The 12,475-nt window shown below is 38.4% G+C and overlaps 6 protein-coding genes across 6 annotated transcripts; 4 read left to right on the forward strand and 2 right to left on the reverse strand.

The window, feature by feature from the left end:
- Positions 1-1,330: 1,330 nt before the first annotated feature.
- Positions 1,331-2,148, forward strand: ATC70_011250 (uncharacterized protein; the record flags this gene model as incomplete). The annotated part of the gene is made up of 6 exons (XM_064830444.1): positions 1,331-1,391; positions 1,458-1,493; positions 1,550-1,595; positions 1,654-1,913; positions 1,972-2,009; positions 2,074-2,148. The coding sequence occupies 6 exons, from the start codon at positions 1,331-1,333 to the stop codon at positions 2,146-2,148; spliced, it is 516 nt and encodes a 171-aa protein (XP_064682946.1).
- Positions 2,149-2,217: 69 nt separating this feature from the next.
- Positions 2,218-3,485, reverse strand: ATC70_011251 (uncharacterized protein; the record flags this gene model as incomplete). The annotated part of the gene is made up of 3 exons (XM_064830445.1): positions 2,218-2,981; positions 3,044-3,415; positions 3,476-3,485. 3 exons carry the CDS (start codon positions 3,483-3,485, stop codon positions 2,218-2,220), a joined length of 1,146 nt encoding a protein of 381 aa, XP_064682947.1.
- A 395-nt stretch (positions 3,486-3,880) lies between these two features.
- ATC70_011252 (uncharacterized protein) lies at positions 3,881-4,348 on the forward strand (the record flags this gene model as incomplete). Its single annotated transcript, XM_064830446.1, has 1 exon — positions 3,881-4,348. One exon carries the CDS (start codon positions 3,881-3,883, stop codon positions 4,346-4,348), a length of 468 nt encoding a protein of 155 aa, XP_064682948.1.
- A 373-nt stretch (positions 4,349-4,721) lies between these two features.
- ATC70_011253 (uncharacterized protein) lies at positions 4,722-5,041 on the reverse strand (the record flags this gene model as incomplete). The annotated part of the gene is made up of 2 exons (XM_064830447.1): positions 4,722-4,889; positions 4,946-5,041. The coding sequence occupies 2 exons, from the start codon at positions 5,039-5,041 to the stop codon at positions 4,722-4,724; spliced, it is 264 nt and encodes an 87-aa protein (XP_064682949.1).
- Positions 5,042-5,666: 625 nt separating this feature from the next.
- On the forward strand, positions 5,667-6,386 carry ATC70_011254 (uncharacterized protein; the record flags this gene model as incomplete). The annotated part of the gene is made up of 1 exon (XM_064830448.1): positions 5,667-6,386. The coding sequence occupies one exon, from the start codon at positions 5,667-5,669 to the stop codon at positions 6,384-6,386; it is 720 nt and encodes a 239-aa protein (XP_064682950.1).
- A 5,182-nt stretch (positions 6,387-11,568) lies between these two features.
- Positions 11,569-12,475, forward strand: ATC70_011255 (uncharacterized protein; the record flags this gene model as incomplete). The annotated part of the gene is made up of 3 exons (XM_064830449.1): positions 11,569-11,838; positions 11,899-12,044; positions 12,100-12,475. 3 exons carry the CDS (start codon positions 11,569-11,571, stop codon positions 12,473-12,475), a joined length of 792 nt encoding a protein of 263 aa, XP_064682951.1.

Genomic DNA, 12,475 nt, shown 5'->3' on the forward strand with positions numbered 1-12,475 from the left:
CGTAGCTACTTCATACACGGGCGAGCAGCATACTAGTATTTCCCCTTTCTAGTCTTTAGTGTACCTGATACAGCAAAAACTGAGTGCATTTGAGCTGCGTTTTCTTGCGTTTGAGCCCGTTTTAGATGGTCAGAATAGCACCAAACAATTGCTCTCTTCTGGCAGTTACTTATTGCCACCATTACTCAACGTTTTGGGGATCAAAAAAATATGGACAAAATTCGATCAAAAAGCATGAGGGGTACCTCATGGTTTTCATCGAAAATCAAACGATCGCGTTTTTGACAACTAAAATGAAGACTTTTACTATGGCATATAGTACATCGAAGCGTCTGTCTCGATCAAAAGCAACCCCTGAAACTTTGTTTACGAGATGTTCAAATGTAAAATCTCAACATTTTGGCCAAAAACCTCATTTAGTATTTTTTATTATAGCTCAATATGCTTATTCAAAACACTTGCTTTGAATGGTACTATTAGATGTGGGACGAAAAGTACTCTTAAGATGTATTAAGAAGCATGGGATGATAATCACAATTTACATAGTCAAACTTTGCAAAATAGATCAAACAGGTCGGTTTTAATCAAAATTTGGCCAATCTTGACACGAGAGAAGTAATCGGAGATTAAAATAAGTTTTGGCATGGCTGCCAACATGTCTTTCTGATGAATACAATACATATCTTTGAAGCTATAAGGAAAGGAACTGTAAGTTGAAAAGTACTATAACTTGGTATTTCAAATATATTTTGTTTTTGTTGCGTAATTTTGTTTTTAGTACCTAGGCTTACTCGTTGCATATGGCTTATCTAAATGCGTATCTTAATATGAAGTGTAAGATAGGCGCTCCAAGTCTTTCAATATATAATTGCATGTTCTAATCCTAATTTTTATGACAAACTAGTGGCTTTTTGTGGCTATTTGACTGAAATTATTGATGCTGATGTCAATCATTATGTAAAATGCAAGGCTAGCAAACAATTTGGGCTTTTTGAATAAGCCATAGTGTTTATCTGATTCATTCAAGTGATTAAGTCAACTACATGTCCTGTTTTATAGTAATTTCTTAGCATTATAGAAGTATCATTGTGTGATCTTCTAGCGGGTCTCCTGTAGTTTTCCGTAGTTGCTGCCATGAATGCCTTGCATCACACCACGTAGTTGCAAATTGGAATTTCCCACTTCTTCAGCTTGGCCTGCAGAGCCAATCAGGATTGGCTTATAAAGTAGCAGTAGTGAAATGTAAATGTTGGCTTGATCGTTTTATTCTTTTTGTTTCCTTTATCTTCGCTCTTTATTTTTTTATAATTCATCCATTCAATTCAACAACATGTATGCTAATAGAACTGCAGGCTCAACAGCTTTGAAACGTCTCATGACTGAATACAGAGGTACTCATCGCTTGCATACGTCGTGTTCATTTCGAATCGAAGTTCTGACCAACATGAACTACATAGAGTTGACATTGAACGCACCTGAGGGCATCACTGCAGGTATGTTTCTTTAGAAAGAGCTTGCTCAGACATTCAACGCTAACATAATCATGTAGGCCCTGTTGATGAAAATAACTTTTTTGAGTGGGAAGCCCTTATTGCGTAAACAAAGCGAATACTACAACAAGTTGATACATGTAGTAAACTTTCTTCTATATAGTGGACCTGAAGGTACTCCTTTCGAAGGAGGATTGTTCCCAGCAACGCTTACTTTTCCCAAAGACTATCCTCTAAGCCCACCCACCATGAGATTCACCTGCGATTTCTTTCACCCCAATGTATACCAAAATGGCACTGTGTGTATCTCTATTCTACATCCTCCTGGAGATGATCCCAACATGTATGAAAGTAGTTCAGAGCGATGGAGTCCTGTTCAAAGTGTTGAAAAGATCCTGTTGAGTGTTGTTAGCATGTTGGCAGGTAAGCAGAGATCAGCCGTGGGCAGTGTGAACAGTGATTGATCAATCTGTGTTGGTAGAACCCAATGATGAAAGTGGTGCTAATATCGATGCATGTGTAAGTTGGCCCTTTGTATTTATTGGAATATTGTGATTTGTATAACCTAAACGTGAATTTTTAGAAAATTTGGAGAACAGATCGTGAACGTTATAACGAGATTGTAGCTGAAAATGCAAGAAAGACATTGGGATTGTAAAGAAGAGGACCATACACGCATATAAAACTAGAATAATCAAACAAATTTAATAAAAATAGAAAAAAAAAGCTATACATGTTGCTGTTGCTGTTGCTGCTGCAATTGATGTTGTCCAAAGCCAGCGTTTACGTCCATTACACCACCATTGTTGATAGCAGCAGCGACATTTTGGGGGGTATTTTCGTTTGTTGTAGGTGCGTCGTCCTTCTTTTCCGCGGGCAGGATCAAACCAGTATCCCTCAGCGTTTGTCGATTTGCAGGTATTTGATACACATTGGTCAACAAGTCGTAATTCGTTGGGTTGGCACGACGATACGCAAACAAGGATGAGTTGAATTGTCTAGCTGAAACAGCAGCATTATGCAAATAGTTCAAATCCGTGATATGGGCGTCCTGTGGTGTAGGCTTGTGAGCCAAGTTGTTTCTTCCGATCTCGATCAAAGGCAATAAAGGTGTTGGTTTGTCTGTCAAATCTTTGGCGGTCTGTTCCTCTTCTGACTGGATGTCCTCCTCCTCATCTACTTCATCGGTATAATAGTAATCGTCTCTGCCTTTACGTCCTTTACGCACAATGCGATGTCCAAACTGTTTGTATACAGAACGAGCTGTTACCACTGAAATTTCACGAGTACGAAATGTTGATCTCAGCATGTTGGAGTCTACCAAGTATCCCTTCTCTGTATTGTCAATGTGTACTTTAATAAGCTTGACGTTCTTCTTGAGAAATACAAAACTATCACGGAATCCTAAAAGTGCTGCAGGGTCTTTTGAAAACATGAATAGTGTGTTGTCTCTGGTTGGCAATGTAAAAGTTGGAACACGATATTCGCGACCTGTGCGTGGCGGATTCTGCATTAGCGTTCACTGGATAACGGTTGCTATGCTTGAAATTTACCTCCTAGTAATCGACCATACTTGTCTACTTTCATTTCTCCAGATGGATCATGATCACTTTCATATCCACTTGGAAGCGCTGGTGGGATATAGTTGTGGGATGATAATGCTGCTGCTGAAGTTGACGCTTGAGGTTTGCTTCGTTCGTTCGTGTAGTGTGTCTTTGGGCGACCTCTCTTTCTAGTGTGCTGCGCTCCTGATGGTTCGTAATGATGAGTCTCTATGTCGCTAGCAATCAACGCATCATCTCCAGATGATAATTCGCTATCTTCATCGACGTAGTTGAGGTCATTGTCTAAACCGCCACTTCTACTTCTAGATCTCTTTCTTTTCGGTGTATGTTCTCTCTTGTGTTGTGCACTACTCGCGTATCCTACATCATGTAGAGCAGTTTGAGCTGCTTGTCATCGACCACTCGCAACTCTTTACAAACCTGATGGCATTTTTATTTAAAATCGCAACGAATTACACAGTAAAAAGTACAAATTCCATTGACTGAATTTCATATCAAAAACATATGAGCAACGGTTTGAAAAGGAGCTTTGGTTGCTACTGGAAAACACGTGGTGGGTAGTTAAGCCATGTCATCGCATCCTACGACCAATTAGAAGAATGTCTGTAAAAATTTTTACGAGGTATATATCCATCAAAATCTTGCAAATGTCTCTTGATCTTTCCTAGTTTTCATTTAAACCAGATAGTGAGGAAGGTTGGTATCTCTGCAAACCTCATTAGAGAAGAAAGAGCATGGATTTAACAGCGCAATGATAGATTCTTTTTCTGCACTACAATTGATATTTGTTGAAAAATAATCGAGTTATCTGAATCCATTTTAAACATGCAAGTCTTTGTCAAGTCTCTTCAGGGTAACACTCTTGCCCTTGATGTCTCTTCCAACTCTTCTGTTGCTGTTGTCAAGTCCATGATCCAAGAGCGTGAGGGTCTCTCTGCCGATGCTCAACTCTTGTCCTTTGCTGGTAAGCCCCTTGTTGATGGTGAGCTCTCTGCTTATGGTATTGGTAACAACAACACCTTGAACTTGAACGCTGAATTGTTGGGTGGTGGTAAGAAGAGAAAGAAGAAGACCTACACTACTCCCAAGAAGATCAAGCACAAGCGTACCAAGGTCAAGTTGGCTATCTTGAAGATGTACAAGGTCGATGAATCTGGCAAGATTACTCGTCTCCGTCGTGAGTGTCCTAACGCCACTTGCGGTGCTGGTGTCTTCATGGCCAAGCACAAGGATCGTCAATACTGTGGTAAATGCCATTTGACCTACGTCTTCCAGAAGGACGAAAGCGCTTAAATCAATGAAAATTGATGAAGGCACCCTCTACCTCCCCCTTTTTTTTTTTATATGAATAAAATTGGTATCGCTCATGTACCTTTTTCTCATTATCATACTATACTTCTTTTTGGTGTATATCTGTGTAAAAAGAGCAGTGAAGAGCAAGCAGCTTTTTTGATGTATCAGAGCTGCTGACAGTGGAGTCCAGGAGACATTTGATCTGATCCTCCAGACTACAATGGCTACCATAATATGTACAGTAAATGCAAAAGAGACACGGCAAGTTACAGTGAATTGAATGGTTGTTTAATATTGATACATGCCATAAATATAATATGTCTCTTGAAGAGCTATTGATGATATCTACTATTATCATTGCAACATTGCGCATTTAGTCGTCTTCTGATATAGGTTCACTCGATGGCAGATTTGATACTTCTTGAGTTTTCAGTAAGGCTTCATGTAATTCTTGCTGCTCCTTCAGCTCCCTCATGTTGAGTGTCTGTTGCTCCTTCTTCTTTCTGCGTTCATCATCACGCAACACGCCAGCTCTTAAATTCTGCAAAACATGATTTATATTCTAGTTGCTGTATACAGTCTTGAATCATACTCTACCTCCTTCTCTTCGTTTTGTATATAGTGCACACCAAATACAGAAGCACAGCAGAATACGATAGATGCTGTCAATGTGGCCTTGGCTGCTTTAGACATGGTTTAACAATGGAGATGAAAATGCGACTGGGGGTTTGAATGGTAAATTCGATGGCTGCTATGAATATTTAAGCTGTATTTTAAAGCAGCGGCCCACTGTTGAAGATAGCTGTGGCTGGAGTGAACATTTACAAAGCAATTACTATAAACTGTGCTCAAGGATCGGTAGTGAAAGGCTTGTTTACGGAACATTGTATATTGTTCATCATTGTCATTTCACGGAGAAATGATCTCATTGCAATATGAGGGCCTCAGGGCTGGCGCAATGCGTTTGGTTGTATGCTATACATCCTTTCATGATTGGTTATCATGGCTTGGTTGTGCTACTATCAATAGTGAGAAATGATGAGAACCTGGAAGTGTCATAAAATATGCAACATGACCCTGCCATTCGACTTGATTGCTTTTCCATGTAAAAATATGTATCAGATATATCACAGATTTAAAAATAACACGAACAATTTCTATTAATACCATTTTGCAGGTGGTTTCTATGTGTTGCAATGAGAAACGTGTAAATAGACAGAAATAACTTTTTGATTTTCAGATTGCACAAAGAAAAAAGTATATAAATCAATCAAGTCTACATTTCATCTGACTCCTTTTTATGTTTCCCATAAGTCAAATGCTAGTCAGTCAACATCATCGCTACAATTCATCTTATACAGCTCGCCCAACTGCTTCCAATTTCTTGACGCAGTTCACAGCTTGGGCTAAAGTGTGGATATCCTCCTCAACATCTCTGGCTGCATTGTCGCCTTCCAGAAAGAGAAAGCTTATTTTGATGGACACAGCCCACTTTCGCGACACAGACATTCGATCCCGAGTCAATTACTATGACCAGGCTCACTCTATCCACAACACAGTTCCTACAATTTCGCAAAGAGCATCACTGTATCGATCAACCTGTCAAAAACTCCGACCTAACCATAGCAAGCTGACTCGTTTGGGTGATATGATTCATGTCAGGCACTTTTGGGATGACCTGGAGAAGCTTGCCTTTCCAGACCTCACAAGTAACACAAACCATCACTATGTTGCTCCATCAAAACGTGTGCCCTTCAATCCTGACAAGCTGGGATCGCTCTATCGTCCTAAACGCTCCAAGAAGCTGCCGCCAATGTATTTCCAACAAAAGCGAAAGCGACCCTCTTTTGGCTCATCTACCATTGTATATACACAGACACCAAATCAACATGTCCAAATTTTACCAATTCATATCACTTGTCGCATCCCACCTCATCGTCGGGTACCACAAGCAATGAGAGGATTGGTACACCAGCACGATGAGCAAGAGGACGACGACGATGATGATGTTCCACTCGGAGCACTGCAACTTTCCTAATTTGATACCATCTCCATATAATCTGTACAAAAAAAAAACCAGCACATATACTTATACATACTTACTACATAAAAGCAACCTCTTAATCTCGGTTCCTGATCTCTTTGATCACAATACAAATAAAACCTAATTCTAATAATAAACAACTTGTAAATATGCCAGCATCAAATCAACGCCTTTACCCCTCTTTGTAACATGCTACAGCCCCGTATGACTTAGACAATGGTTCATTGTTCGTTCATGTCGAAATTGTAATTACAAAAACTAGACTACAAACTAATGAGATGCATCAAACACTCTATCTTTGATTGTTGTGAATATCACTCTTGATTAGCTACGTATATGAAACACATGTTTGAAAAGCAGGATGCCCATCTCCCATGCCCTGCCATAGTCTGGAACCAGTTTTAAACGATCATAGAACAACCTCGGCCTCTGGATTTGTGCCTTAAAGTAGCGTTACTTTGCATATGTCATGTAACCATGAGGAAAGAAAACGCGATCGTCTCCCTTACTCGAACAAGAGTTGGGCGATTCATTGTTCTGGCCTACCTGCATTTAATTACACGCAAAAAAGGGGGCGTAATTCTTTGCTCTACAGATCGATTATGTCGACAACAACGAATTGCACCGTAATGAATATCTCATTTACACCAATGGAAATGCTTATATGCAATCAATGTTCGAGTGATTTGCAAACAAGGGGCATAAAATGAACAGTGTATGTCTTGATGTCGAATATGCGCCTGATATATTGGAATTCAAAAATTGTCCACCAATGGAGATTCTTTTCGAACTACCGTAATGCCTTTTATGTTTTCCATGTACACAGCACCTTCAAATGTTTCTTGGAAGCCGTTTACAAAGGGCATAAGTGGGCCAACCAATATATACTGACATTTACTTCTCATCCTTTCCATTTCGCTTGAGAACCCTTTCATTAATCATATGAAACCGTGTATCTGACTCTTTTGCGGTGCTCCACGACTGTATCAATGAAAAAGCTCATATAAAGGCAGCCAGCCTATTTGCATTACCTCTTACTACTTGGAAGTATGCAAAACACATCAAAATTTGGATGCATTTGAGCCGTGATTTCTCGCGTTAGGAGCCGTTTTAGGCCGCTGGAATAACGCCAAATCATTGCCCTCAACTAGCACTTACTTTTTGATATCATTGCTCAACTTTTTTTGGGATCGTCGAAAATTGAGCTCAAACCATGAGGTACTCCTCATGGTTTTCATTGAAAATGCCCTTCGGGATCGCTGTCAGAGTGGTTTTCGCACCTGAAGCGTTTCAGTCGTGAGCTGCGCAATCGAGACACAAGGTTGCCCGCGCGGAGAGATAGCCATTAAAACTATCTCCACTGAAGTTACAATCTTGAAGTCTATCCGGTCTGGTTTCGCCTGGTAGTTTGTGTTGGGACAAACATCTCCCTCCGTCTACAGTTGTTATGTAGTTATTATCACTCTAGTTTTCTCTTGCAAGCCACCTTGTTCACATACACTTGTCTCGTATTTTGATACACTTAAAGCCTTTATTGGGCGCCAGATTATTAATAAAGTCTTTAATATTATCCACCAAAAAAAAAGTTTTCATCGAAAATCAAACGATCGTGTTTTTCACCTTGAAAATGAAGACTTTTATTATGGTAGATATTGAATCAAAATGTTTCTCTCGATCCAAAGCAACCTATGAAATTATTTTTATGAAGCTTTCATATGCAAAATTTCGACATTTTGGCCAAAAGCCGTATTTCATATTTTTTGGAATTGCTCAACAAGTTCAGTCAAAACATCTATTTTACTTGACACCATTGGAAGCGCCTTGAAAAGTACTTCAAGGATGTATTAGGAAGCGTAGGGTGATCATTACAGCTTATATAGTCGAATACTATAGAATAGATTTAAGAAGTCGACAAAAGACAAAATCTGTCCAATCTTGAGCATAAAAAAATATACTGAGTTTGAATAAATTTTGGTGGTGGCATTGTTGCTGGCTGACCCAAAAAGTTGAGCAAAGGTGTCAGGAAGCAAGTACTAATCGAGAGCAATTATTTAGTGTCACTCCAGTGGTTCAGAAAGGTCTACATATCAAGATATGAAGGCTTGAAAGCTGTCAAATTTGGCTGTGTTTCTTACATTTACTTGTCAATAGGCGCGTTTTTGTTACGATACAAAGGGGTAAGGATATTGTATGCATTCATCTAGATTCAGAGCATGTTATTATATATAAGAATTCAGCTGGAAATATTAGATTGAGTGGTACTGTTGTATCGCTGTATCATAGCACAATGATGGAGCTTATTAGTGAAGTGATGGCGGTTGTAATGCACGCTTGTCATTTCAGACGTGATAGGAAGTTTGCATCTTGTTTAGACATTACCAGAAACACGATTGAACACACGAAGCGGGATTAGTACGACATGGTCTTTAATTCTCGGCTACTACTACATCTCAACATGAATTTTGTACTTGGGCAGACAGAATTCAAAGCGCTGTTGCTGCTGCTGTTGAAACCATAGCTTACAGTCAACAGCAACAAGATCAAATCTGTACCATGCTATATGACTATCAGAAAGGAGAGGTCAAAAGAGGCACCGTCTGTACTCGCTAGATTTCATGAGATTGCAATCATGATTTATAAAGCGTTTCTTACGACACTAACACGCAATTTGAATAGTATTTGACCTTGCATATATGCAAAGCCTGACAGCTAAAATAGCATTACTTGTATTGGTACAAGCTTCCAATCAACTCGTTGAAATTACTGTCAAGTTGAATTTTTTGGTTAATCGCATCCTAATGAAAGTTCTTCAACGATAGATTGTACCTGTTTCGCCCTGGATATCTAGTCTTTCTTGACTTCTGTCGCTTCAAAACATTGGAAGCACCTTGAATTAAAACGTAGTGTCAAGCATATCGCAACGCTTTAAATTGTTTCATTTGTACTAAATTCATGGCGGCTCATCATCTAAATGTCTAAACTCGCTAAATGCTTGATGTCATTAAAGACAAATAGGTACTAAAGAAACTATAGATTCAGATCAGTTAGCACCAAATACAATTGAAACAAACTCTCTCTAGTTTTTGGTAGTGATAGGGAAGCGCGCGTTTCAGCTTGCTTTACCGGTATGATTACGGAAATCTCTGAGTGTTTTCAACATGCTCACTTCTCAGTAGAACAAGATATTTCTCAAATGTATTCTGTCGAGGAGAGCACCTTTATCTCGATCAAATGATTGGTAAACCGATGTGCGGACGAACAAATTTTATACAAAAGAACCTAATTAAAAACCCAAGGGCTTTCTCTTATTACGTCTTTGTGTTCGTTGATCTTACCTCGTTTTTCAAATTTGGCTCAGTTTCCACCATTTGATTGGTACTCTCTTTTGATTTTGTACATGCCATGTGGAATTTTGATGATCATTTGTCCGCTGTCCAATTCTCACTTTCCTGCTCATCTGATGAGATAGTTCTATCTTTGTATACATAATTGTAAGACCATCAATGTATTGATGCTTCTGCATTAGTGAAATTTATCATCGTAATATATATATATATTAATGACATTTAAGTTAGGAAAATTACTTTTAGTGTTCTTCTCACATCAAGATGAAAAGATTAGAAATTAACTTTAAAGGTCCCTTTCATTAAACAAAAAAATAAAGGGTTCAAAGAGAGGTATACAAGCAATAATTTGATTGAGAATGAATCTTTATTTAGGTCTTGGAGGGGAGATGATTCTTTTGATATTCTTCTTTATAGCCTTGTGAACAACACTATATCCAAATTTGATCTTCCATCCAATAGCAAGTCAAGGAGATGCTACGTCGCTTGACAGTTTGTGTACCTGAATATCCAAATAATTCAAAATGATGTGCGTTGTTTTCTGCCCTCATTCAAAAACCCCCATTCATGAAGACAATGCCATTGGATTACGTAGATTTATAATGAAATTCTCATATGAATGTTGAAACTTTAGAACTCTATGATCCCTATTTTTAAAAAAAATATCCAATGCGGGACCGCTTGCATCATTATTAGAGCAACGCGGGTACATGCAAGTAGCATTTTAAATGGTCAGTGTAACGCAATGCCACTTTCCTTTTTGACTGGATTTAGATGTATCATATTTGTCAAACATTTTTTCCATCTCTTCATTCAGATGCCGTGTGTGCATACTACATATATACTCAATGCAATTTCAATCAAAATTCATGCAATCAATTATAGTCAAAATATCCATCTGACTATCTGGAAAAATCATGAGTTATGCGGCTAATGTAATTTGATTCATTCAGGGGTAATGTTTGCAAAATCGTACTCCGAAAGCAGAGTGTGTGCTTGCCAATTTATGTTGAATGAGCTAGTGTGTTCTGGACATCTGGTCTCCTTATCATTATATTCTTCATGGCTCGTGCATTTTTGTGAAGAAAAATAACATTGAAAAGTCAAAAATGCAATAATATGATTATATAGATATGTGTCGTTTTTATTGTATTACAATATGGCAACAATAAAAAACGTGGCAGTGACCTACGCTTTGTATCTCGAACGGATTTCATTTCTTGCAGACTTACATTAATTAATTGGTCTTAATTTTTTACCATGTTTAAACGCCAAATCTAAATTGACAACAAAATAGATATTTCACGATGCAAAAGCACATTTAAGGCAATTTCAATGCCTGGAGAATGAAATTGAAATAGGTAGAATAATTTGACATCCAAACGAAGAGTTTTATCTGATAAAACCAAAACGACATTCACCACTTACTTGAAACCAAAGTACATCTCCAGGAAAAAAACAAGCAAGAGATACAAGTAAAAGTGGAGAATCGAGCGAGAATATGTAAAAGGTGGTATTTTCTTGTGGTACAGGCCATATTTCTCAACTTGGAAATCGGTATCTCCTTGATATTTATCAAATTTTCGAATATAAATATGATGTAAAACCTTTAACTTCTCTCCACAAAAAAAACTCTCTTTCTTCTTTCTCTTTTCCTTTTTTTTTCAAACGATTTTCTTTCTGCTATTATATTTTTAAGCATCAAATCATAAGAACTGCCAAATACAATTTGTAATTGCAATAAATAATATCCTCCCTAAGCCCAAACATACAAGTACAAATCAAATTACCAACCAACACATCTATTTATACAAAAGTTCCTCTAATACGTTATGGACATTCGAAATCTACTAAACGACCCTGTAATCGAAGAAAAGCCCTTCAGCTGTACCTGGGCCGAATGTTCGAAGTCGTTTTCTCGTCGTTCCGATCTCTCAAGACACATCCGCATTCACACCGGAGAACGTCCTTATCATTGCAAGTGGCCAACATGTGGAAAGCAGTTTATCCAGAGATCAGCATTGACAGTTCACTATCGTACTCATACTGGAGAGCGCCCTCATGTTTGTGAATATCCAATGTGCGGCAAATCATTCAGCGATGTAAGTTTTTGATTGTCTTTATAAAGTAGGCAGCTTATTAACAATTCATATAAATATCAGAGCTCCTCTTTGGCCAGGCATCGCCGTACTCATACGGGTAAAAGACCGTACGTGTGTTTATTCATGGATTGCGGCAAATCATTCACTCGTAAAACCACCTTGTCAAGACATCAAAGATGTCATGATCCGAAATGGAAGTCCTACGAGTAAGTCTTTAACCAAATTACTCTACTGAGAAGAAAATCTAACCTTTCTTTATAGTATGAACGCTGCATCAACAGCTAAAATGCCCTCTACTACCACTGCTACCGCTCCTACTACTATCACTACTACCTTGGCAGTAATAGGACAGCAATCTCCGCTTAGTTCTCCCACTTCGAGTAGCTATGATTCTGATGTAGAGTCTCCATTACCATCACCCACCGAGAGCTTTCAACAAACAAGAAGCGGCAGCCATGATTTTATCATGTACAAGCCTTTTCCTCCTGCTAATTCAGCATGTATGATGGCAGATAAACCAATCTATCGTATTCCTGATTATACCCAGCAATCTACTCCTGCTTACTTTCATCAAGAGCAATCTTATAGATATAGTAGCAGCAATAGAAACAGTATAAATCATCAATACATTTTGTAA

Source organism: Mucor velutinosus (assembly GCF_035048745.1).
Source record: "Mucor velutinosus strain NIH1002 chromosome Unknown tig00001564, whole genome shotgun sequence".
NCBI classification, from domain to species: domain Eukaryota; kingdom Fungi; phylum Mucoromycota; class Mucoromycetes; order Mucorales; family Mucoraceae; genus Mucor; species Mucor velutinosus.